The following is a 26,896-nucleotide window of genomic DNA, read 5'->3' as shown; positions in this document are numbered from 1 at the left end:
GAGACAATCCAATGAACAAAGGAATGTCATACAATGTTACCATTGCAGAAGGTATGGGCACACAAAATCTGATGGTTGGTATAAAAATCAACGAATGAATTTTGCAGCAGAGAATGAAAAAGAAGAAGAAAAGTTGCTTATGGCGTGCATAGATACTAATCCAAAAAAGGGTGACTTATGGTTTGTTGATAGCGGATGCTCGAACCATATGACAGGCACCAAATCTTCAAAGAGCTTGATAAGATGCAAAAAATTAAGGTGCAACTTGGAAACACAAAAGAGATGCAAGTTGAGGGAAAAGATACAGTGAAGTCGAAACCAGTCATAGTAAGATAAAACAATTAGATAATGTTCAATTTGTACCTGATTTAAGGTATAATTTATTGAGTGTTGGACAATTGATGACCAGAGGACATTCAGTTCTATTTGATGACAACACATGTGTCATTACACATAAGAAATCAGGCCATAAAGTTCAAATTGTCATGACTTCAAATAAGATGTTTCCACTCCATATTTCTAACATGGAGGATTTTGCTCTTGCTGCTAGCACAAAAGATGACTTAACGTTATGACATCTCAAATATGGACATCTTCATATGAATGGCCTGAAAATACTCAGGAATAAAGATATGGTTTTCGGATTACCAAGAATTGACTCAACTAATTTATGTGAATGATGCATTTATGGCGAGCAGACTAGGAAGTCCTTTCCTATTGGAAAAGCTAGAAGAGCTTCACATTGTCTAGAACTAATTCATGCTGATTTATGTGGGCCAATGCAAACAAAGTCCTTGGGTGGAAGTATATATTTTTTACTATTCATTGATGATTATAGTCGCATGAGCTGGGTTTACTTCCTACAACATAAGTCAGAAACTTTTTAGAAGTTCCAGATTTATAAAGCTATGGTATGAGAACCAAAGTGGCTGTCACATTAAAGTTCTTCGAACAGACAGAGGTGACGAGTTTATATCTAAAGAGTTCAATCTGTTCTGTGAAGAAGAGGGCATCCAAAGGGAATTAATAGCTCCCTACATTCCAGAACAAAATGGAATCACTGAACGAAAAAATCGAACTATTGTGGAGATGGCAAGAAGTATGTTACAAGCAAGGAGACTTCCAAACCAATTTTGGGCAGAAGCCGTAGGAACATCTGTTTATCTATTAAACATCTCATTAACAAAGGCGGTTATGAATCGAACTTCTTATGAAGCATGGCATGGAAGAAAACCATCTGTAAGTCATTTACGAATCTTTGGTTGTGTTGCTTATACTTTGAAACATCCTCAAATTCGTCAAAAGCTTGATGAAAAATCTGAAAAATGCATTTTCATTGGCTATTGTACTCAATCAAAGGCATATAAATTAATGAAAATATTTTAGGCATAAGGGATGTGATATTTAATGAAAACGTGAGTTGGGATTGGAGTAAAGAACAAGAGCAGCAAAAGATTACAGTTGAAGTTTCCCCAAATGAAGAGACAAGGGTCGACTCCAGTGCATCCACTACCACGCAAAGTGTGTCAAATTCATCATCTTCAGCATCACTGAATAGCAATTCTTCTCTTGAAGAACTTTCATATGAGACACCTCCAAGGAAGTATAAATCTTTAGTTGACATATATGCATCATGTCAATTTGCTCTTACTGTTTCAGACCCTATGAATTATGAAGAAGCAACTGAAAAAGAAGACGGGAAGAAAGTCATGGCAATAGAGATGCAGTCTGTTAAGAAAGATGGAACATGGGATATGGTTGACCTACCAAACGAAAAGTTTTATGGAAATTTACAAGAAGAGGTTTATGTAACACAGCCAGAGGGATTCATAAATGAAGACAAAGAAACAAAGGTATACAAGCTGAGACAGACATTGTACGGGTTAAAGCAGACATATTTACGAAGACCTTGTCAAAAGAAAAGCTCTGTACTTGACATCTGCAACTTTGAATCAAGGGGGATTGTTGAGATATGATTCAAAGTATTCAAAATGAAAAGTTGAGATATGACTCAAATATTCAAACTACCAAGATTTTAGGAGATGGTTAGTATATTTGAATTTATCTAGATTTCCATGATTTACTATTTCTGGTCCAGTGTATAAGCTATAAATACTGGAATTGTGTAACCCTCTAAGCATCAAGTCAGTAGACAATAATAAAACACGGCAGCATTCATCTATTCTATCTATTCTTATCTCTTTACTATCCCTTTTTCCAACACAATTAACTATAAATAAATTCAAAACTACTAACAACCTCCTAAAATCTTGGTCAAGACTTTGAATACTTTGAATCATATTTCAACACTCCCCTTGATTCAAATTTGCAGATCGTCTAAAGTAGCAAAATTTTTCTTTTGACAAAGAGTATGTATGTCTGCTAACTGTTCATTGGTGTTACAATATTCCAAGACAATTTCTTCCTTTACAACAAGATAACAAATATAATGATGTCAAAGTTCAATATGTTTTTGTTCTGCTGTGAAATGTCGAGTTCTTTGTCATAGAAATAGTTGATTTGTTATCACAAAATATCTTTGTTGCTCCTTTTTGCTCTTGTTGAAGCTCAGCTAACACTCTTCTTAGCCAAATCGCTTGACACACGGCTGAAGTTGCTGCAACATATTCTGCTTCTGACGTTGACAACGCCACTGTTGCTTGTTTCTTTGAGCTCCAAATGATCACTCCCGATCCTAAAGTGAAAACATTGGCTGAAATGCTTCGTCTATCATCTAATGATCCTGCCCAAGCACTATCAGTGAACCCATATAATTTAAAATTAGATGATTTAGAATACCAAATTCCATACTCCATAGTTCCAGCAACATAACATAAGACTCTTCTTGCTGCTCCATAATGAACCTCCATAAAAACCTTTAAAGGTTGTTGCATAAACCTAGAAATAATACCAACCAGAAATGCAGGTCATGTGTAGGTTAAGTAAATTAGTCTGTCAACCAAGCTTCTGAACCTTCTAACCTTTGTCATTTCTGCTCCATCCTCCTGTTGTAATTTCTCATTAATATTTTCAGGCTTACCATTAAGCATACTAAATTTACTCATAATATCTTTGGCATATTTTATTTGTGAAATAAAAATCTCATCTTCAACTTGATATACTTCACGACCAAGAAAATAGTGTAGTAGACCCATATCCGAACTCTTAAATTCACTCATCATTTGAGACTTAAATTCATCCAAAAGAGAATAAGAAAAGCTAGTGTAAATCATATCATCAACATAGAGACAAATAATGATGAAATCACTTTTACCTTCCTTCTTCACATATAAAGTTGGTTCATTCTCACTTCTCATGTAGTATCTTTTTTCTTGAAAATACCCATAAATCTTGTTGTACCAAGCTCAAGGGATCTACTTTAATCCATATAATGCCTTTTTCAGCTTGTATAGTTCAACTTGGTTCCAGGGATAAAAGAGTCAATTCAATCCTCCAATTTACCTCCTTCTGGTCATATCGGTCCTTTGTTTCTTTGTCTTTCTTTATGAATCCCTCTGGTTGTGCTACATAGACCTCTTCTCGTAAATCTCCATTAAGAAATGCTGACTTGACATCAAACTAATAAACAGGCCACCGCAATTCGACTGCTAATGCAAGAATAGTTCATACGGTTTCAAAACGAGCTACTGGAGAGAAAGTTTCTTCAAAATCTATACCTTGTTGCATATACCCTTTTAGCTATAAGAAGAGCCTTGTGCTTTTGTATGCTTCCATCTGGTGCAAATTTTGTCTTGAACACCCATTTCAAATTGATTGCATTTTTATCCTCATGTAAGTCAACCATCTCTCATGTTCCATTTTTCTCAATGGACTACATCTCTTCTTCAATGTCTTTCTTCCACTCTTCTTTTTCAACTGCTTCTTCATAACTCATGGGGTCTAAAATAGTAAGAGTGAGAAAATTGATATGATGCATATATGTGAGCTAAAGATTTATACTTCCTCGGGGGTGTCTTATCCGAAAATTTTTCAAGAGAAGAGTTGTTGTTTAGTGATGCTGAAGATGATGAATTTAACAAATTTTGTGTTGCCGTGGAGGCACTAGGAGACGCACTAGAGTTGACCCTTATCTCTTCCTCTAGAGAAACTTCAACTGTAATCTCTTGCTGCTCCGGTTCTTTACTTCAATCTCAACTCACATTTTCATCAAATATTAAATTCCTTCTTATTGAAATCTTTGCAGTAAGGGTTCTTTACTTCAATCTCAACTCACATTTTCATCAAATATTAAATTCCTTCTTATTGAAATCTTTTCAGTAAGAGGTTGTATAATTTATACGGCTTTAATTGAGTACAATAGCCAATGAAAATGCATTTTTCAGATTTTTCATCAAACTTTTAACGAATATGAGGATGTTTTAAAGCATAAGAAATGTCATACAATGTTACCATTGCAGAAGGTATGAGCACATAAAAGCTGATTCTTGGTATAAAGATCAACAAATGAATTTTGCAGCAGAAAATGAAGAAGAAAACGAAAAGCTTTTATGGTGTGTATTGATATTAATCCAAAAAGAGGTGACTTATGGTTTGTTGATAGCAGATGCTCGAACCATATGACAGGCACCAAATCTTTATTCCAAGAGCTTGATGAGATGTAAAAAATTAAGGTACAACTCGAAAATACAAAAGAGATGCAAGTTGAGGGAAAAGACAAAGTGAAAGTCGAAACAGTATGTAAGATAAAACTATTAGATAACATTCAATTTTTACCTAATTTAGGGTACAATTTATTGAGTGTTGGACAATTGATGACCAAAGAACATTCCGTTCTATTTGATGACAAAGCATGTGTCATTACAAATAAGAAATCAGGCCATAAAGTTCAAATTGTCATTATTTCAAATGAGATGTTTCCACTAGATGTGTCCAACATGGAGATTTTGCCCTTGCTAGCATAAAAGATTGACTCGACATTATGGCATCTTAGATATGGGCATCTTCATATGAAGGCCTGAAAATATCTCATATGAAGGGCCTGAAAATACTCAGGGATAAAGGTATGGTTTTCGGATCACCAAGAATGGATTAATTAGTTTATGTGAAAGATGCATTTATGGCAAGCAAATTGGGAAGTCCTTTCCGGTTGGAAAAGCTAAAAGAGCCTCACATTGTCTAGAACTAATGCATGCAGATTTATGTGGGTCAATGCAAACTAAGTCCTTGGGTGGGAGTATATTCCTTACAACATAAGTTCGAAACTTTTCCGAAGTTCAAGAATTTTAAAGCTATGGTAGAGAACCAAAGTAGCTACCCCATTAAAGTTCTTCGCACAGATAGAGGTGGCGAGTTCATATCTAAATAGTTCAATTTGTTTTATGAAAGAAAAGGGAATCCAAAGGGAGTTAACAGCTCCTTACACTCCAAGAGCAAAATGGAAATGGAATCGCTGAACGAAAAAATCGAACTATTGTGGAGATGGAAAGAAGTATGCTACAAGCAAGGAGACTTTCAAACCAATTTTGGGCAGAAGCTGTAACAACATCTATCTATTAATGTTCTTGAGGTCTTCATACTGCTTAATAGAGGTAACAATCTGCATGAATCTTGGGGGAACTGCTCGAAGGAACTTCTTGACGACGAAGATCTCCTCCACCACGTCACCTAATGAATGAATGTCGTTGACGACGACTTCATGGAAAAGTCGTCTATTGACTCACCGTTCTTCATGCAGATAGCCTCGAACTCACTCTTCAAGGTCTACACCTTTACTTCCTTGACACGTTCCACCCCACATGCATTGTTTGCAGCGTCTCCTACGTTGCCTTTGTTGAGTCCTTCTCTACCAACATGAGAAGGACGTCGTCCGAGACTACTTGGTAGATGACAGCAAGAGTCATCCTATCCTTATGCTCCTCAACGTCATCATGCTCGACGGCGTCCCACACGCTTTGTGCCTGTAAGTTAACAGACATCTTTATCGACCATGCTGCATAGTTACTCTTCATGAATAACGGGTACTGGATTGTTGCACTCCCCTCTCTTTCACTCCTTATCGTTGTCACATTAGCTCCGGCAACTTGTGGTGACAGCATTTGTTTTGACATCCTAGCATGTATGCTTTATTAATTCTCTTCTTTTTGTTGCTGTAAATAACATACATCTGTGGAAATTGCACCACCGATCTCCTAGACTTCCTCCTCAAATTCCTAAACTTTCTCTTAAGATTAAGCAACTACTACCAATATCTTCCTAATGGATCTCCTAACCTTTTAAATCAATAACTACTAAATCTTTCTAATTGATCTCCTAAACTTTCAAATCAATAACTACGGGATAATTATCCTTAAATTACTCCACGTAATAATTTCCTTTGCGAAGTCAAAGCATGGAGCTTAGGCTAGAAAGGACAGCGGCTAAAAACAGAAAACATAGGGAAGGGAGGAGAGAAAACGGAGGGAAGGAATCATCACAGCATGAGCTTCAATTGTAGCTAAAAAAAATGAGTCTAATAATAAGATTAAAAAAATAGTAAAGAGATATTAGCTTTTATGAATCCTTAAATTCGAAAAACTGGAACTTGAGGTACATTCCGGTTGGATTAAACTTGAATCACATCAGGAAAGGGGATCAAAAGTTGGTTCGAGAAGTCCTTCAACGAAGAAGAGCTGTATGCAGCTGTTAAGAATCTCCAAATTCAGATGACTTTTCTATTCAGAATTTTTCAGTAAATTTTGAAATTGTTGAAAGAAGTTATGATGGAGGTCTTCTATGAATTCTTTGAAAATGATTGCATCAGAAACGCTTCATGTATTTAATTCAGAAGAGGGAAGGATGTAAAGGATTCCTGACTTATTATCTAGGAAAAAAGTGTGTTAAAGAATCTGCCTACGGTGCTATACAAGAGATTGAAGCAAGTTGTATACTCTCCATATCTCCTCGTCAAAATTCCTTTTATTCAAGTTAGACACGTAAGTTAAAGTGGATTATTTCACTTAAGCCTTAATATTGATTTATGGTCTGAGAGAAACTCTTGAATTTTTAAGGTAAATGTCTCATATCGGAAGAGAGGAAGATCACAATCAAAAGGTGTGTTTTTTCTACCATTTTTAGTAATAGTTCTTCTTTTACTGGACATTTGTGCAAGAAATCATGTTAAGATTTATGTGTACGGTCCAGTTCGAGTGTTTCTTTTTTTTGGGTGGTTAGTTTTGGAAGACTTCCAGTAAATTTTGGTGGGTTTATTTTGTTTATAATGTGTTACTGTCTTCAAATTTTCCGTTTAATCAACGAAGATCCTGTTAGGTATATATGGACTAAAGAATAATAAACCTCTAGATCTTAGATATTTACACCCATAAACGGGAAAATACACTTTTGGTTTCAAACTTAACATTTACATCGTCCATATTTCAGAACTTAGTTCACAATGTTAGGATCGCACAACAAAGCACACACTAGATCTAGATGAACACAAAAAACAGGATAGAGAAAATACAAGGAGAATATTCGCTAAAGGTTTTGTATTTATGAGTATGTATGAGAGAGAATACATACACAGAATATAGAAAGCTAAACCATAGCTTACTATATATATAGTTTTACCAGATATAACCATCTACTATATATAACTATCTACCATATATAGTTTTACCTAGCTTTTTACTATACATAGCTATTTACTATAACATTTTACTCATTTACCAAATATAGCTTTACTATGTATAAGTGTTGACTAAGCTATAAATAAGCCACCAATAATGCACAAAGATTAAAAAAAATCTTGAAGCAATATTTATGAGTTCAAAGATTCCCTTTAAAATGAGATTTGAGTTGTAAGTCATACCTTATCCATGTAAAGACCAATTACACAGTACAGCAGCGAGTCAAAGAACATCATTAAAAGACACACCAAAAAGTTTACTCCAGAGGATGCCTATCCAAACCAAGCAGCCAACATTTAGTTCCCTCCCGAAAGAGATCTTACAGATTATTGTTAAAAGCACAGCTAATCATTAAACATTACCCTCCACATGTTGCTCCATCTAAGTCCAACACGAGCACGTTCATAATCTGCAAAGTTAATGGACCCTAAAGCAAAAGCCGTTGGTGAAAGCAATGAAGCAGTTGCCTTCACTATCCTGAAGTAGAGTGAAAACTTAGACCATACATCAATTCAAAAATTGAAATTGTTAACTAAATAAAACAAAATATGATTCCTCGTGGCAAAGATACTTACACGGACACAGTTTCATCATTTACGGTATAGTATGGAAAATAGGCACCTAAAAAAGCAAGTGTTCCCACTGCCACAGCAGTTTTTGCTCGTTTGAAGAATGTAGAGATCAAAAATGAAAACATGATTGCACTTAATCCAAATGAGAAGAAATAGATGAAGACCACCGTCTTATCACTGTACTTGAAAAGGTTATGCATCGTGCACAAAGTGATAACTCCAGCAGATAATGCAAACTGTAAAAGACATCAGATCAAGCCAAATCAAAACCACTGGATCCCACCCCAAAGAACAAAGAGAGAACTATTAAAAAAAAAGAAAGCTTGTAGAGAATTTAGATAACAAGCTTAGATGAAAAAGTTAGAACTCTATTTAGCATGGTAAGCAGTTCAATACATGAGACACCGGCTTTCTTGTTGAAATTATATGAGAAACTGGCTCTCATTGGTAATATGACAAGCTGGTTGTATTGGTAGTTTTAATTTCCATGGTCCGAAAAGGAGCAATTTTATGTAGAAGATAGACTTTTTGATTTTTTTAACAAAATACGGAACTTTTCATTAAGGAAATGAAAATAGACTAATGCTCAAGGACACAAACTCCAAAAGGAGTAAAGCAGAAAAATAAAAAAATAAAAAAAATAAAAAAGACAGCAGCACAACAAAACAAGCAATTAATGTTGAAGTACTTAAAAAGGAGAAATAAATACACTCCAGCTTCGGCAAATATCCTGAATTGAAAAACCAGCAAACAGCTTTGAGAAAGAACACCAAAATGAAAACTTTAAGCAAGCTGATTCAAATCTGACGTGACAAGAAAGAGATGAACTTTGAAAAATTCTAAGTTCCTCTCTGACTGTAATTCTGAAAAGAGTTTTAACCACATTAACCTGAAGAATAATCGTCTTCGGAACCATCAAAAGGCCTATGAGAACTTGAGAGGTGTTATCCTTCATAATATTAGAGAAAACCCATTGGACATTAAATATCGCAAAAATCTTGAACCAACAAAATCGAGCATAAGAACAATCAAAGAAAATATGATTGAGAGATTCCCCCAATGCAAAACATAAAGAACAAACTGATGGAAAAAGACTCTGATTGGGACGATTCCTCTGCAAAACTTCAGAAGAATAGAAATTGATGGCAAATGAGAATATTAGTTTTCTTTTGACTTTTAGATTTCCAAAGTGCTGCAAATAATGATTTATTCAAAGAGGTTGATGATGCCAAAGATTTATCAATCCAATTGAAGATTTGGACTTTAAGTACATTATTCCGCTCTCTTCATCCCATCTCCTTTGGTTTGAGGAGTCCATAGTTGAGTTTTTACAAATTCCTGATCCTTTGCTATTCTCTAAGCATGACAGGGATGAGTTTGGTACAACCAAATGCAGAGATAACGGTACTCTTCAATGTGGGTTATTGATTGATTGTGTGGTCAATTACCAGTGAAAGAAAGGTGATTAGTGTGCCCGTTGGTTTCCTCAAGAGAGGATGGCTAACTATTCGGGATATATTGAAGGACACTATCAGGATATTTGAAGACTCAGGATGGATGGTTCGGTCCTTCAACCTAGGCCTAAGGTTCAACCATTGCCAAGCACGTCTGAATCTAGTTTAAGCCCTTCTAAGTCTTATGCGGATATTGACAAAGCCAATATGATATAACAAGAACCTCCAGTATCATCCATGAAAAATTACGTCTCTTTCTTCATACTGGGTAAGTAGTAAGTACGAAATTTTGTGAATTTTAGAACGTCTGTGAAATTTTATTTATAATCAGATTGTTTTCTCATATCAAGGGGGCTCTTGGTGTAGACAAGGGAGATTTTTTTAGACTGAATAGCAAATGATGCTTCATTGAGGTGAAGGCTACTTAAATAGGCTAAAATACTGGTTTACCGAAGTGGGTAATGGTAAAACTTAACTAAACAGCCACTTAACGAAGGCTGTAAAAACTAAAGAATCTTAGCCAAAAACTGACAATGGTTAGATAGAAAAGACATCTTCTTGGTTTTAACAAAATCTTTAAACAAGGAAATACAAGAACGTCAAGAACTAACCAGAACTACCCAAGAATAATAAAAGATATCCTGCACCGGCTCTTGAGGAACATTTCAATGTCAAATTTCAAGTGAACCCCATGATGGATGGCAAAGTTGTGCTCAAACTGGAAAATGGGAGAAACCCTTTGGTTCTTGAGCCAGTTGGAAGGTGGAAGCTAATAGGTCATTTCCACTTGAAGCTCAACAACCATAGTATTCCAGATTACATCAAAGGTTATGGTGGTTGGATTTTGTTGGATTTCCTCTTATATATTTTGTCATAGTGATTGTGCATTAGGTATGTATTCCTTATTTATATTTTACAGCCTAGTTAAGTTGGATGCTTGGTTAGAAATTGTTTTACAGCATGGTTAGGTTCCGTTTCACAGCCCATAAAGTGGCTGTCTAGTAATCTTGAAGGCATCTTTGTCATTCTAATAAAATTGTGTCGAGGACATTTGTGTAATCCCATAATAAATAAGGTAGTTAACCTCCCTAATTTATCTGGTTGGATTTATTTAGATCTAGTTAACTAGTATCAATGGATTATTATTTAGATTTATTGTTACCTAGTAACTAGGAATTTATTTAGATTTATCATATCTTGTTACGTATTGTTACTTATTATCTAAGGATTTATTTAGATTACCTAGTATCTAGGGATTGATTTAGATTTAGTTAGCATTTCCCCTATAAAATGGACATGTAATTCTCTGGAAAAAAAAAGAGTAACTATCGGAAGAAAAAAAGAAAAACACCACGCTAATTTAAACATGCAACAAATTGCCTATTTGATACAACATTGCAAACTTACAATAATAAAGCAACCAAACCCACTTAAGAAGTCTGCCTAAATTAGTATAATCATTAAAGAAATGTCAAAATAAGCTCCCCAATTTAGTCATATTCACACAAAGGAACACTGCTGTGCTAAACAATGAAACTATCAGAATTGACCCTGCCGATAAAGATGGAGGGCTTAGGGAGGAGGGCATAGCATGTAGAACAACTCTTTAAGGCCACTTCACAAAGGACTACCATCAAGAAAAATATGTTTTGGTTACAGAAATGTAAGTTAAACAGCTTGATATAAGTAGATGAGAGCTGTAATATTTTTCACATACTGGTATTATTAAGGAGAAGGAAGAACTTAATCACAGATACAGACTAAGGCATAGATACTGTCAATATTTCTAGGATTATACTTGAATTTCTTGCCTCTTTTCAGTCTATCCTTTTTAAGGATTACTACGAGGAGGCTCCCAGCTCAATTAATTGGGACGATATCCCTCTAAAGAGGAGATTTATCATGACCAACTATTTGCTCGCACTTTAAGCATGCAGATGCAACAGCACAAAAATTTTATCTCATGGCTTATACACAAGTAAATTGAAGAACACATTAGTCATTACCTGAACGGCATATGAAATAAACCAAGAAAGATGGAATATCCCGTCTTTCAGACCCATCATGTAGAGGCCTTCTTTGATCTTCTCTTCCTATAATATCATAAAAATTAGAGGGTTGAGTTGGCAACAACTAATGAACAACAAAAACATGCATAAAAATAGAATAAGTACAGGTATCTGTTCGGATCAAGGTAAATAATATAATTTTTCTACATGAAACAGAGAATATTATCACACTAAACAGCACCAATTTCGAACCTTCTCAAATGCATAATAGCTGATAAGGCGAGAAATTGGGTAAAGAAATCCCAACAGATACCTGCTCAATAAAAGGAAGTTTCTAAGCGGGACAAAATCTAATCTGAAAATGTGTGCATAATGGTCTCAAAAGAAATTATAAATAATTTAGAAAACAAAGACAATCAGGATTCTACTTACAACACACCCATCACTTTCTTGACAATTGACTGGAATTCATCGTCGACATACTCCCGAGTTGGAAAAGGGGCAATTTGTATTTTTGAAGGACTAAATTGCGTCCATGGCAAGTTCAGCAAGGAAGGTCTGCTAGAAGAGTTTGATGAAGTATTGTTCCTACTTACATGGAGAATATTAGTTTCCATTTCCTGGGAAGCAAATATTATGAATGAATCCATGACTTGCTGAAGCTGCAAAAATTAAGTTGCATCAGTCATTCTGGCAAATTATAAGAAATTAAGAAGGAAAAAAAATCAATACTTTTAAGTTTTTTTTTTTTTCTTTTTTTTTGGATACAATTAAGTTACTTTATCTTTTACTTTTATTAGTTTATGGAGAGTGAGCTGTTTTTTGTTTAAGTAGGGTAAAGATCAATAACAAATCAATACATACAAATTCATAGAACGATAACAAATTGTAGAAGACCTGTAAATAACAACAGAATAGTCATAACTGTATCTTAACTGCGTCTTATAACATCTTAGGCTCCTTCTCTTCCTCTTTTCTCTACAGCCGACTATGGCTTAGTCTCTAGACACTCGTGACTGGAGTCTCCTACCCTAATGTTGGAAAGATAGACCCAGTCAAAATAGAAAATATGTCGTTTATGTGTGATTTTGATAAAATTAAGAAGGGAAGATTCAAAAAAATCACCAAATCGCAATTAAAGAGAGAATTTGCGATTTCAGTTGAAGAGACTGTCATCATCTGGTTTGTAGATACCTTGGAAGACTCATTGCTTTCCCCCAAGAGCAAAAGTTTTTTCGAAAAATGTATTGCAATGGTGAGTTTATTTGGAATGAAAAACATCGAACAAAACGAGGTCCCTTTCTAGAAAAAACAAAAGTCTTGAACTCGGGAGGAAAGACCAATGTAGTAGTCCCATCAAGAGATGAGTCTCCAGGCTGGGAGATGTTCGCAAACATGCTTACAGATTTCATCAATACAAGGAAACACATAGAAGCACGTGTTGGAAGAGAAGAGCACAGGATTCTTATGTGGATATGCTAAAAAAGAAACCCAATTGACTACCCAGTGTAACCGCTCCAAGTCCCTTGCAATCCACGAACGAGATGGGTACGAAAAATTAAGAAGTGAAAAAATTGAATTTGTGAGATCCCACGTCAGTTGGAGAACGAAACACTCTTTATAAGGGAGTGGAAACCTTTCCTAGCAGACGCGTTTTAAAAACCTTGAAGGTAAGTCCAAAAGAGAAAGTCCAAATAGGACAATATCTGTTGTGGTGGGCTTGGGCCGTTAAAAATGGTATCAGAGCCAGATATCGGACAAGCGAGGAGGCTATTCCCCGAAGGGGGTAGACACGAGGTGGTGTACCAGCAAGGACGCTGGCCCCGAAGGGAGGTGGATTTGGTGGGGACACATTGATGGGAGAAAGGAACGAGTGTCAGCGAGTACGTTGGGCCCTAAAGGGGGTGGATTGTGAGATCCCACGTCGGTTGGGGAGGAGAACGAAACACCCTTTATAAGGGTGTGGAAACCTTTCCCTAACAGACTCTTTATAAGGGTATGGAAACCTTTAACCTTTCTCTAGCAGACTCTTTATAAGGGTGTGGAAACCTTTAACTTTTCTCTAGCAGACTCTTTATAAGGGTGTGGAAACCTTTAACCTTTCTCTAGCAGACTCTTTATAAGGGTGTGGAAACCTTTAAACTTTCCTTAGCAGACTCTTTATAACTCTTTATAAGGGTGTGGAAACCTTTAAACTTTCCTTAGCAGACTCTTTATAACTCTTTATAAGGGTGTGGAAACCTTTAACCTTTCCCTAGCAGACTCTTTATAAGGGTGTGGAAACCTTTAACCTTTCCCTAGCAGACTCTTTATAAGGGTGTGGAAACCTTTCCCTAGCAGACTTTGTATAAAGGTGTGGAAACCTTTAACCTTTCCCTAGCAGACTTTGTATAAAGGTGTGGAAACCTTTCCCTAGCAGACTCTGTATAAAGGTGTGGAAACCTTTAACCTTTCCCTAGCCGACTCTTTATAAGGGTGTGGAAACCTTTCCCTGAAAGACGCATTTTAAAAACCTTGAGGGTAAGCCCGAAAGGGAAAGCCCAAAGAGGACAATATCTGCTAGCGGTGGGCTTGAGCCGCTAGAGAATTGATTGAAACTCAAATAATACAAAGAAACTAATCCAGTTATGTGCCAGGAAAGACGCTGGGCCCCAAAGGGGAGTGGATTTGGTGGGGGTCCCACATCCATTGGAGAAAGAAACGAGTGTCAGCGAGGACGCTGGGCCCTAAAAGGGGTGGATTGTGAGATCCCACATCGGTTGGGGAGGAGAACGAAACACTCTTATAACGGAGTGGAAACCTTTCCCTAGCAAACGCATTTTGAAGACCTCGAGGGTAAGCTCGAAAGGAAAAACCCAAAAAAGACAATATTGTTAGGTTATGGAGTCTGCTTATTTATAGCTGAGTCAATGGTTATACATAGTAAAGCTATATTTGGTAAATGATAGAGTAAATTGTCATAAATAATAAATAGCTATGCAGAGTAAAAAAGCTATATTGGGTAAAGCTATATATGGTAAATAGTTATATATAGTAGATGGTTATATCTGGTAAAGCTAAATATAGTAAGCTAAACCATATATATATCCCCTCGGCAGAGCATATACTCCCTATTCTCTGTATTCTCTCTCATACATACTCATCAATACAAATCCTTTAGCCAGAGTTCTCCTTGCATTTTCTCTATCCTGTTCTTTGTGTTCATCTAGATCGAGTGTGCGTTGTTGTGCGATCCTAACAAATATCTGCTAGAAGTGGACTTGGACCATTACAGAATTGATTGAAACTCTAATAATAAAAAGAAACTAATGCTCAAGGATACAAACTCCAAAAGAAGTGAAAAAAAAAAGGCAAAAAAAGAAAATATGATTGAGAGATTCCCCCGCCAAAAAAGAAATGTTAAATTAATGACCAATGCTTGCAGTCTCAGCCCCAATTTCTATAACAAGGCCGTGGGGATTCAATTATGTTTCCAAATGGTCCTCCTATTGTCAAAGAGGTACCTATAGAAACCATTGAGACACCTTATAGTGATTCGCTTAGGCGTTTGAGTCTTCTAAGTCCCTAGGCATTAAAGAGGTGAAGAATTGTTTATTGAAATTTATCATTTGTCACATACTCGAAGAAAAGTGCATCATTCTTTTTTAGGAGAGAGAGACTAAAAGAGGAGAGCTCCCCCCTAGTGATATCATGGCCATGCTTTCGTGAGGAAAGGAAAATATATATATATATATATTTTTGGAACAAAAGAAAAGAAATAGAATTATTAAGGTAGATCAGAAGCTAAGGCTTCAATTAAGCTGAACAATCTGTCTTCACTTCTTTGTAGATTTTCTCAGTAAGCAGGTATCAGAACAATCTCCCGATTTCAATTGTTGAAGACCAGAAAATAATATTATTTAACTTATACTTGTCTTCTTTTAGTAGGATCGCTTGCCTACTTCTCCTAGTACATATTATAAACGAAATTAATTTCTTACAAAGATACGGTTTCCCGTCCAAATAGTTTTAAGAAGGAAAAAGGCTACACACTAAATTCAACAGGATAGTACCATTATTATTGAAGTAAGCCGCATATTAACTGAGAAATGAAGAAGTAAAAAGAGATCCACGGAACCATACAGTTAAAAATCCACTGAAGCTATACTGCATTGTTGGTATATTAGTTGCACCCAGCTCCAAGTCATTGAGATACGGACCATTCATGTCCATGATGGATCTAACATTAGGAAATCCTGAGAAAGCCCAAGTATGATTGAGACGAATGCTATAATCAAATAACTCTGGACCTTGCTCATGGAATACCACGGCCCCTTTAATTTTGGGATTTGAACAGTTCAAGGTCCTGAAAAAAGAATGAAATGGTTCATTGTAAACGCCAATATAACAACACTAATATAAGCGCTATAACAATCATATTTTATAAAGTACGCAACCCTTCAAGGCAGCCTTGTATCCAGCATCATTTATATATCAAATGGTTGCCAATGAAAAATGCTTACTACAGAAGTATGCATGGGAATCATCTCCAACAAGGGAACACACTTCAAACAGCCCAAACTATCTTACTACCAAAATCAAAATCAAATAAAGATACAAAAGTAAGTAATAGGATCAAAATGACTATGTCAGCATTGATAACTTATATTTATGGATACATTGATGGATAGAAATTAGAATTTCTAGATGAGACGCTATTTAAGTTTACCTATCTTTTTTTTTTTTTTCTTTTTCTTTTTTATGAGAAACAATAACCATTCATCGGTATGATAAAATGGGATACATAAGGATATGTCCTTTGGAGTATTAAATACAAAAAAAAACACCTTCATTGATTAACAAGAGTTTATAGGCTATAATAAGAAAAATGAGGACACAATTTACTCCAATTAATAGTTAAAAGAGATGTGGAGTCAATAAATTAACTGATATCATAATTTTTATCATGAAGATTGAGCGTTGTGCTCCAACCAATGGATCCAAAAGAAAGCACAAACATGACAAAGCCAAAGGATTCTATGTCCTTTGTGAAAGGATGACCCATAAGCAAAAGAAAGAAAAGAGATAGGATGCCACCCGGTCCTGGGAACTCCAGTCACATAGGCTCATAAAAAAAACTCCAAAACTGTGAAGTGAAAATGCAGCTACAAAATAGGTTGATCAGAATTTTTTGCATGGGAATAACACAGGGTAGCAGCTAGGAGATAGGCAAAGCCAAGGAAATCTCCATGGAGTTTGTTGAAAGTACTATTCTAAGAGTCACTGAGCTCCATAGGAAGAATGTCTGAGGAGAGAGACATGGACAGAGACTTTGTAGTAAATAATCTGTCTTTTGCTAATGTCCACCACCATACATCCTCTCTGCCAGAGACATAAAAGGCTGTCCTTTTCTAATGCCCAGCCCCATATACGCTGTTTTTTTACTGTCTCCCTTCCTCTTCACCATCATTGGGGTTGCCTTAGTCATACGGTCCATTTTTGTATTGAAAAAATGAATTCTGAATGGTTCTTAAGTAGGGAACTCCTTGCTGGAAGTCTCACTTACAGAATGCTGATGATACCAATTTTCTTTTTTCTTTTTTTTTTTTCTTTTTTTGGCCCTGATGATGCGCCTATTCTTGGAAAATGGAATGGGGGATATATTGATATTAATTTTGAAGGGAACAGGGCGTCATCCAAATCTAGTCAAAACTTCTCTGATTGGCATTAATGTGAGTATAAGTTCTCTGATTGGCTATGATGTCAGGGTTTCTTTGGGTGTGTTGGCTTGAAAGGCTTTTTTGAAGATAAATTTTCTGATTTTATTTCTTTTTGTGGGAACTTTCAGTAATAGTTAATTCTTTTGTAATTATCCAATTGCATAGATTCACAACAACTGGTTAAGCTCCTTGAGAGGAGGTTCTCTCTTCCCCTAAGAAAACCTAGCTAATTGGATTTAAGAAAACCCTAGCTAATCAGATTTAAGAACCCTCATGAATATGCAAACACCTAAATCACAAAGGCTAAAACCCCCCAAATCAAAATGATTTTATCCCAAATGATTGCAATGCTTGGGAACAACCTTTTTGAGAACAAGACCTTTAGACCTAAATATCCAAAAACCCCAAAATGATAAAAAAAAAAAAAAAAAAAAAAAAAAAAATTACCTCAAGGAAAAGTAAGATTTGGATTACTTTATTGATCAAATATCTCAACGCAAGAAAACTTGTTTGGGATTCGAATCACTCCACAAGCAAGATCGAACATATTATGTTTGAATAATTCTAAGCATGCAACCTAAAGTTTATAGAATTTCAACGAAACTTAGCCATTGATTAAAAGAAAACACAAATGTTTTTTTACTACATTCGTATTTTACAAACACAACATGGATGGCTTTATATAGCCTTAAAATGAAACCTTGACCTTCCATGAGGCATTTCAAACGTTGTTGACTATAAGGAGCCATTATGTAAATGTAATATCTTAAAGCCCTTGTTGCAGCTTGATTCTTCTTAGTGTAACATTAATTGCAACTTGAGTTCATATTTAATCAATGTAACTTTGACTTTATATTATGATAATTTTAACAACATTCTTCAAAACTTCCTTAAAGTTCAGATGGTGTGATTGAGATGTCCTTGTTTGTATCACTTTTTCTCCCCTGGTTTTGTATAATGCATATATGTCTTTTATAGCAAAAACTATTCTGTACTGCAGAGCATTAGCTCTTAAAGAAAACACTATAACCACTTAGCTATCATGAATGCATTGTCAATCTCACGTTATCTATTCCCAAAACTCCAAGATCCATCCACCTCAACACCACCTCCCACCTAATCAAATGAGGTCCTCAGACTCATCAAACACCTTTCCATAAGAAAGTTCATCGTTTTTCATTATTATGAACATAAATGGGGAACCTAAACAAAAATAATTGTAGTAGTTTAGAACCTTGGGACTCCAAAAGGTTATTTCGAAAAATGAGCCAAGGACTACAAATCTTCATGAAGAAAGCAAGAAAAGAGGGATTTTTATTTAAAGCATCAAATGCTATGGAGCTTTCAAAGTTTCAAATCTTTTGACTAACCAAGCTTCATGGTGTCAGTATGTCTCATAAGCTTCCCCCAATATCCATTTCCCTATCAGGGTTAGAAACAATCTTCTCAATAAAATTGGCATCCCATCAATTTTGGTATTTGTTCACAACAACAATTACTTTCTGGATATCTTATTTAATATTCATTAGAAAACGATCCATATACTCTTAGTTACTGCACACATAAGCTAACTAATCACGCTTAACTAAAACATCCATTGTTGAGTGAAATTAATAGATCTGTGCCAACAAGCAGCAAGCCTTTGATAATACCCACATTGACAACGTACCTGCCTAAACCATTAGGACCTTTTGATTTAGCCAACTCAAGTTCCACAAGACTTGATGCCCGATAAACATTCTTAAAATGTACCAATGTACCAGCTAAATTTCTTCTTGAGACAGAATCTCTTCCACGACTAAGCTAATGAATATTTAAAGGGCCAGGAACTTTAGCCTCAAGTTCTGTTGGCATGGATTCAATTGCTTGAAAACTATTTTTTTTTTTTTAATGAATTGCAAAAAGTAGAACCATAAAATTAATTTGAAAGATGTCTTCTTCATATAAGAAATCATAAGTGCGTCATTTACTTCTTGTACTTTTCTTTTTAATAATGAAAATTCTAGTTTCCTATCAAATACATGTAAAGGTTTAAATACTTACTCAACAACATTGCAGTTTCCATACAGATCAGAACGAATGTAGCTTTCTAGCTCTTCTTCGTCTTTGTAAACTTTAGTGACTACCTGCCAGCACAATGTGGTATATATTAGCAAAGAGAGGTTTACGATGTGGTATGTATTAGCTCTAACATCTGGAATTTTAAGAAAATAAATAAAAGATTTTTTCAAAATAAAAAAGAAGGAAAGCAGAATAACACGCACGCAAGTTGGAGAAGATGACCGTACAGCCAACGGTTAGTTTCTCAACCTTCTCTTTAACGAATTTGAAGCTAGCCATTGTCATTAGTTTTATTGTTTTGACTTAATTTAGGGCATAGTGAGGAATTTTGGAGAAATTTGGAATATCCTCGAAGACCCGAACAAGCTCGAGAAGTCTACAATCAAGTAAGTAACCACATGGAGCAAGTTTTTAAGAAATACTTGTAGGAGTCTATTAGGATTGAGGTCAATGATTGAGTATTATGTTTAGGAGCCTAGTTTGACCTAGTCTCATGAGAATTGTGCTTAAGATCATGTGAATAGTTTACCACTTAATTATATTTACCGTCATACAGCTTCTGCATGCATGATCTGATAGATAATTGGACTTATATGTTTCCTAGTACGTTGAGGTTGGATTATTATCACTTAATAAGCATGATGAGCATGTTGTATGTCTTTATTCATTGTTATGCATTGATTTAGAGTTTGGATAGGCCGTTATTGCCCAATATGAGTTGGACTATCGCTATGTGCCATAGAGTGCTAGTTATGTTTCTATAGACTATGAGTTACTGTTTCGTGTATTTTGGTCCTAGCACCTAGTCATGAATTCCATAGTCTCCTTGGGTTGACCAGTTACCTTGTAAGGACGGATAGGGTGCAACCCTTATTCGTGAACTAACCAACAAAGCTTAGGGTCTACTTGTTATACATGACTTAGTTGCCAGCCATAGAGGATTTCAGGAATCAAAGAGGGTATACTACTGAAATACTTATGGTGGTGCCTAGTGGGGAGAGCCATGGACTTTTTACTGTTTTAGCCTGAGCGACGTTGTGACAGGTAGTTTTACTGTTCTAACCCATTGAGGGTACATGAGTAGATAGTTTACTGTCCCAGCCTAAAAAGGGGATAATGACATGTAGTTTTACTATTCTAACCCGATGAGAGTACACGAGCAGGCAGTTTACTGTTCTAGCCTGAAAAAATGGCATAGTGCCAGGTAATTTACTAATCTTAGGAACATGTAGATGTTGCCTGGTGCCACAGTCATGCTCATCTAGAGCATGTTGCTCGTGGCCGCATGCCCATGCCACGTCGAACCCTTTATGTAATTTCATGTTGTCTTGCCTTACTATTGTATTTTCTGTTTGTACGACTACTCGGTAAAATCATGTCTGGCCTGCCAGACCTAAATCGCCTCAAAATGAACTATAAGGGGGTGTGACTAGTTGTCAACTCCTCCCCCTGATTTTGTATGACCATTCGGCGAAATCACGTCTAGGCCTGCCATACTTGAATCGCCCCAAAATGCACTATAGGAGGATGTGACTAGTTGTCAAATTCTCCTTACCTGAAAAGCTATGAACTTCTTGGTATGTGACTAGTTAGTCAATATTTAATTCATTGGTATGAACTTCTTGGAAGAAGCCTTCTTTCATCCCACATTTATTCCCGTTTTTAGGAGCATTAATGGTTAGTCCAAAATTTCTTCCATTTTCAAGACAACAATAATTTCAGATTTGTTTGGTCTCTAGGTAGTCCATTCCTCAAGTTTGTTTGGTTTTCATTGATGTGCATAAAGAAAAAGATTGTGATTGTTTCTAAGTTCTTGATTTTGTATTTTCTTTCTTCTATTTTCACTCCATTCGAGAGATTGTAACCTTCGAACATTTCTTTTTTTCTTTTCACTATATCAATAAAATTTGTTACTTGTTAAAAAAAGTTCAAGGTAAGCAATGATATGTACCTCTACAAGAGGAAATTTTATTGACATCATATGTAGCATCATCTTTGTCTCAACTGTATCTGGTACAAAAGCCAAATATTCTTCATTTTTCTTCAGCGACTGCAAAACTTCCTGGAAACTCGGGGATATACCTTTGCCAACTTCTACAAACATCCCTTTCCGTATATGCCTGACACCAAAAGAAAAATGGAAAAAAAAAATTATGTGTTTAAAAAATTATGTCTTTGAAACACAAACGGGAGTGCATATATCAAAAATGCGCAAATCGTTGGAGCCAATCCGTTCGCTGACAACTCCTTTGCTCCACCAATTAAAGAGATATAACGGAAAACCAACTATAGGAATACACATATTCAAGCCTGTATATGCATGTAAAATTGAAAAGAAAAAACTTCCCCAGCTGCTTAAGCATATGCATAAAAAAACCTCCTTTTATTCCAAAATAAAATAAAACTGCAACAAATATCAACTTCTCCTCTTCTTTCAACTCCATTCAAAAACTCTCTATTGATAATTGAAAATTTACAGCCTGAAAAATTATCAACTTAGGAGTATCTCATAAAAAGAGAGCATCACGAAACTAAATACAGAGAAACCTTGATATCTACGCTTATTTACACACTGAGGATAGCCGTAAAAACATTTTGAAAGGGAAGCATGAAATTCGGAAAAACAAAAGGCACGATCGACTAACATATACTGCGATACAGAACTCAAGCGAACAAAACAAATACCACAAAGTAACAGACCACTCATAAGCCAGAGAGAGGCAATTTTTAGAAACTCACGGTTGCGGAGGATGGACTGTGTTATCAACTTGCGTCCTTACGGCTATCAGCAACAACATCACCACAGTCGGAAGTAAAATCTGCCAGAAACAGAAACAACATACATTCAATCTTCCATTCCATTCCAGAACAGAACAGAAATAGAACAAACAGTAACAGAAATGAAAAAAAAAAGATCATCAACAAAACACAAGACTAAAAGAACTTCGACCGCGTAAAGTAGAATAACAACGAAAAAAAACACACCGCCGCTAATATCGCATATCCTTGTACACTCCACAGCAATAAGAAACAACAAATTCTCCAGAAATTCGACGATACATCGGCGGATACATGAATGAGATCCACAGTAAACAATAAAACCCTAGCGTATAGATTGAGATGAAAACAAACAGGAATGTAAAGCGACAGCGAAAGTAAAAAGATGAATAGAGAGAAAAACCTCCGCGGAGGTGATGAAAGGATGGCGAATTTTGAGAAGCCAGTTCTTGCGGAGCATAGCCTTGAGCTGCCTCCATGCAGTCGCCATCGCCGGAGGATCAAAGGAGAGAGGGAGCGTCTCAGGGAAGACGGAAATGCAGAATCAGAGACATGAGAAGGGAAGAGAAAGAGAAAGAGAAAGAGAGAAGAAAAGGAGGAGGAAAATGAAGGCAGTTGGCGTTGTGGAGTCAACAAGTTCACAATCTTTTTCTTTTTTTTTTTCTTTTTTTTTTCTTTTTTTTTTGGTAAATGTAATAGGAAAATGTAATTTTGCATATACTTCATTATTCGTTGGTGACTACAAATAAACACCCTTTTGTGACTATGCTCATAGACGAGAATAGACCATCAATAATGCACCAATATCATTTTTCGTGCGATTCTTTTTTTCGATAGGAACGATATGAACATCGTACAGTCGTATTCAAATGACTCGAGAATTTGACCAATTCGGACTACCAAACTCAACAGGGTTAGTTTTTTTTTTTTTTTTGTAGTTCACGAGCTGACATTTTTTTTACTATGTCAATTCACCAACTCGAAAATAGGGTTATAACTTAATCCTACCCTGCCTTAATTTCAAAATTATTATAATAATAAAGAATATTTGACATTTGTAATCGATGTTAGTGATGTGTTGTAGTCAATGAATGTTTGATATTTTAGTTATTAATGTAACATATATTATGATACGTATAAATTTTTAGTGTTGGATGGTGAACTTTGTTCGTGTTGATTGAGTTCGGGTTCATTCAAAAAAAATTTAACTCCAACCCGTGTACTCACTTTTTGTTTATTTATTCTTAAACTCTAAAAAAAAAATGTATAATAGATTCTTAAATTTTTTATTTTGAGTCAAATAAGTCTTTAAAAAATATCTAATAAGTTTTTATTTTTAAAATTTAGAAATTTATTAGACATAAAATTAAAAGTCTATCGACTGATCAAACCATTTATAAGGATTAAGTTGACAATATTTGTTAACAATGGGCTTAGGTTGTTTCAAATGGTACAAGAGATAGACATCAGACGGTATGTCAGCGAGCACGTTAGCCTCAAGGGGTAAATTGTGAGATCTAACATTGGTTAAACATTATTTATAAGGGTGTGAAAACATCTCCTAATTATTTTATTAAATTCAAGATTGGAATATTTTATTATTTAGTTTAAAAGGTATAATTTAACCATTTTATTTTTTATCCTTTTTCAAATAAATTAATAAATACTTATATAATATAATTCTTTAATTTTCATTAAATGTTAAAAAGGAAGAAGCAAGCTTGAAGAAAAAGTAAATATGTAGAAATGAAAAGAAAAGTGAAAAATAATAAAAAAAATTAATAATTAAAAAACAATGACCAGAATAGACCGGAAAGCACGCGGAAAGATATTCCAAATTGTTGGGCACATCTGTCATTTCACTTTAGACAAACACATTAAAAATAAAATAAAATAAAATAATTTGGTCGGATAAGGTTGAATAGTTAAATTATGAAATTGGGGAATTAATTATTTAATATGATTATCCTAATTGCCGACCTTTTGCTTTTAAGGTCAAGAGCTGCGGGACGACAATATCAATTTGGTTTTTTTTTTTTCAATTATCATAAAAATGGGTAAATATTCTAGAGTGTTCATATGATCCAATGACCCGAACTATTTAGACTATCCCATAATTGGGTTAGATTAGTTTTTTTTTTTTTCTTGTTCGGGTTGGGTTGAATATTTTTAAAACCAAAAAGTAAAATAGAGTTGGGTCGAATCATTAATCCAACCAATTTGAAATTTAAAGGTATACACCCGTTGATTTGGGTTAGGTTGATAAATTTTTTTGAACCAATCTGAATTTTTAGTCTTAGTTGGTAACTCAAACAACTTGAATAGAGTTTATAACTCCACTCTCAATTTACTCGTCGAATTAGGTTGTCAGATTATTTTTTTAATTATTTATAAAAAAAATAACTCTACTTATACAATACACGTTACATTTAGAAATGTCCATTTTCTCGACTTGTATAGAGAGAATGGGACTGGGAACGAGATTATATTCTCTGTCCTTATCTACGTCCTCGAAGAATGGGAGAGGGAGTAATAAATATTTTTTTATCTATTAGATAAATGGGTCCCTGTATTTCAAGTCTCTGCCCCGTCAAGTTTTCGTCCACACACGCATACGCAAGCAAGCACGTATGCATAATTTTCATAATAATTGTTAATAATAACATATATATTAATATCCTTCTTTAACTTTTTAAACCATTAAAAAATATTTTTATGGTTAGTATACTCGTAAAATTTTAACATTCTTACCGTTAATATATGGATGAAAACTATCTATCGACATATATATTATTTTAAAAAAATTATTAATATTTTTAAAACATTGTACTAACCATAATATCGGCCGAGGCCCAATATTATTTGCTTTGTGTTGTAAAATTGGTTACGATTAGAACACTTGTAGGTTTGAGAGTTCAATTTACAATTTTGGTGTTAGTTAGAGTTAATTAGGTCCCGTTATGATTTTCACGTTCTCGAGCTTCAAAAATTTCTTCTTTAGTACTAGACCATCGTCACGAACTCTCACAACTACGTAGAAATTCAATTATAGTTTTTTTTCTTCTTCGAGAGCTCTCTTTAAAATCAAATGAAATAAGACATATATAAATATATAGGAAAGCCCGACAACGTGTCAACACTACATACGAAATTAATTTTATTTTATTAACGACTAAGATTGATTAAGATAAAAGTAATAACTATCTTTTTTAAGCATAATTAACTCTCGTGCAAAGTTATAAAATCATCATTCCAGTATAGAAATTCTTTCCCTAATTGATTGAGATCGAGATTTTGTAAAGTGATTTTATGCATCGTTGAAGATTGTTAGACGAACACGACTCTCCACAATGGTATGATATTGTCCACTTTGAGCATAAACTCTCATGGCTTTGCTTTGGGCTTCCCAAAAGGCCTCATACCAATGGAGAGTGTAATCTTAGATTATAAACCCATGATCATTCCCTAAATTAACCGATGTGGGACTTTCATCATCCAACACCTCCCCTCGAACAAAGCACGCCTCCCCTTAATTGAGGCTCGACTCCTTTGGAGTCTTAGTCATTTTTGACTGCCTTCGTACCTTCGAGGAGGCTTGACTTCTTTTGGAGTCCTTTGTTCGACATTTAAGGATTTGCCAATCTATTGACACGGCTAAGTTTNGGCATGGCTCTGATACCATGTTAGACGAACACGACTCTCCACAATGGTATGATATTGTCCACTTTGAGCATAAACTCTCATGGCTTTGCTTTGGGCTTCCCAAAAGGCCTCATACCAATGGAGAGTGTAATCTTAGATTATAAACCCATGATCATTCCCTAAATTAACCGATGTGGGACTTTCATCATCCAACACCTCCCCTCGAACAAAGCACGCCTCCCCTTAATTGAGGCTCGACTCCTTTGGAGTCTTAGTCATTTTTGACTGCCTTCGTACCTTCGAGGAGGCTTGACTTCTTTTGGAGTTCTTTGTTCGACATTTAAGAATTTGCCAATCTATTGACACGGCTAAGTTTAGGGCATGGCTCTGATACCATGTTAGACGAACACGACTCTCCACAATGGTATGATATTGTCCACTTTGAGCATAAGCTCTCATGGCTTTGCTTTGGGCTTCCCAAAAGGCCCCATACCAATGGAGAGTGTTGATGTAAGACTTTCATCATCCAACAAAGATGACATTACGACACCTTCTAAAAATAGAAATATGGAGTAGTGTCAAGATGTTATCCGCTTGGCTCGATACGTATTGTCGTTAACCTCATAGTTTTAAAACGTATTTATAAGGGAGAGGTTTTCGCACTTTTATAAAAAATGTTTCGTTTCTCTCTCCAACCCATGTGGGATCTCACAATTCACCTGACCCAACACTGAGTTGAGCTGCCCAAACCCACTACTAACAGATATTATTCGTTTTTACTCGTTACGTATCGCCGTCGGTCTCATGGTTTTAAATCATGTCTATTAGGGAGAAGTTTTCGCACTTTTATAAAAAATGTTTCGTTTCTCTCTCCAACCCATGTGGGATCTCACAATTCACCTCCTTTCGGGGGCCAACACCGAGTTGAGCAGCTCAGCCCACCACTAACAGATATTATCCGTTTTTACTCGTTCCATATCGCTATCACTCTCAAAGTTTTAAAACGCGTCTTCTAAGGAGAGGTTTCCACACCATTATGTTCAATTCTATCCTCTC

At 35.4% G+C, this 26,896-nt stretch overlaps 1 protein-coding gene and 1 long non-coding RNA gene across 3 annotated transcripts in view; one reads left to right on the top strand and one right to left on the bottom strand.

The window, feature by feature from the left end:
- The window catches only part of LOC111467144 (ABC transporter A family member 1), a 57,165-nt gene extending 34,303 nt beyond the window's left edge, over positions 1-22,862 (bottom strand). Inside the window, exons 1-12 of one of the 2 annotated variants that reach the window (XM_023111924.1) lie at positions 22,789-22,862; positions 22,602-22,758; positions 22,160-22,239; positions 21,372-21,540; positions 19,403-19,485; positions 15,783-16,005; positions 12,093-12,322; positions 11,913-11,973; positions 11,658-11,744; positions 8,201-8,433; positions 7,988-8,102; positions 7,808-7,897 (exon numbers count right to left, since the gene is read on the bottom strand). In XM_023111924.1, the coding sequence (XP_022967692.1) occupies positions 7,808-7,897; positions 7,988-8,102; positions 8,201-8,433; positions 11,658-11,744; positions 11,913-11,973; positions 12,093-12,322; positions 15,783-16,005; positions 19,403-19,485; positions 21,372-21,540; positions 22,160-22,239; positions 22,602-22,688 (1,458 nt within the window). In that variant the 5' untranslated portion in view covers positions 22,689-22,758; positions 22,789-22,862. The other variant, XM_023111922.1, reaches the window with a different exon arrangement.
- Positions 5,441-13,107, top strand: LOC111467323. Its single transcript, XR_002714526.1, has 3 exons — positions 5,441-6,076; positions 10,421-10,427; positions 13,096-13,107. It is a non-coding gene; the product is annotated as an uncharacterized LOC111467323 (long non-coding RNA).
- Positions 22,863-26,896: the final 4,034 nt, after the last annotated feature.

This window comes from Cucurbita maxima, unplaced genomic scaffold, assembly GCF_002738345.1.
Source record: "Cucurbita maxima cultivar Rimu unplaced genomic scaffold, Cmax_1.0 Cma_Scf00033, whole genome shotgun sequence".
NCBI lineage: Eukaryota > Viridiplantae > Streptophyta > Magnoliopsida > Cucurbitales > Cucurbitaceae > Cucurbita > Cucurbita maxima.
This window is presented reverse-complemented; position numbering and strand designations above follow the sequence as displayed.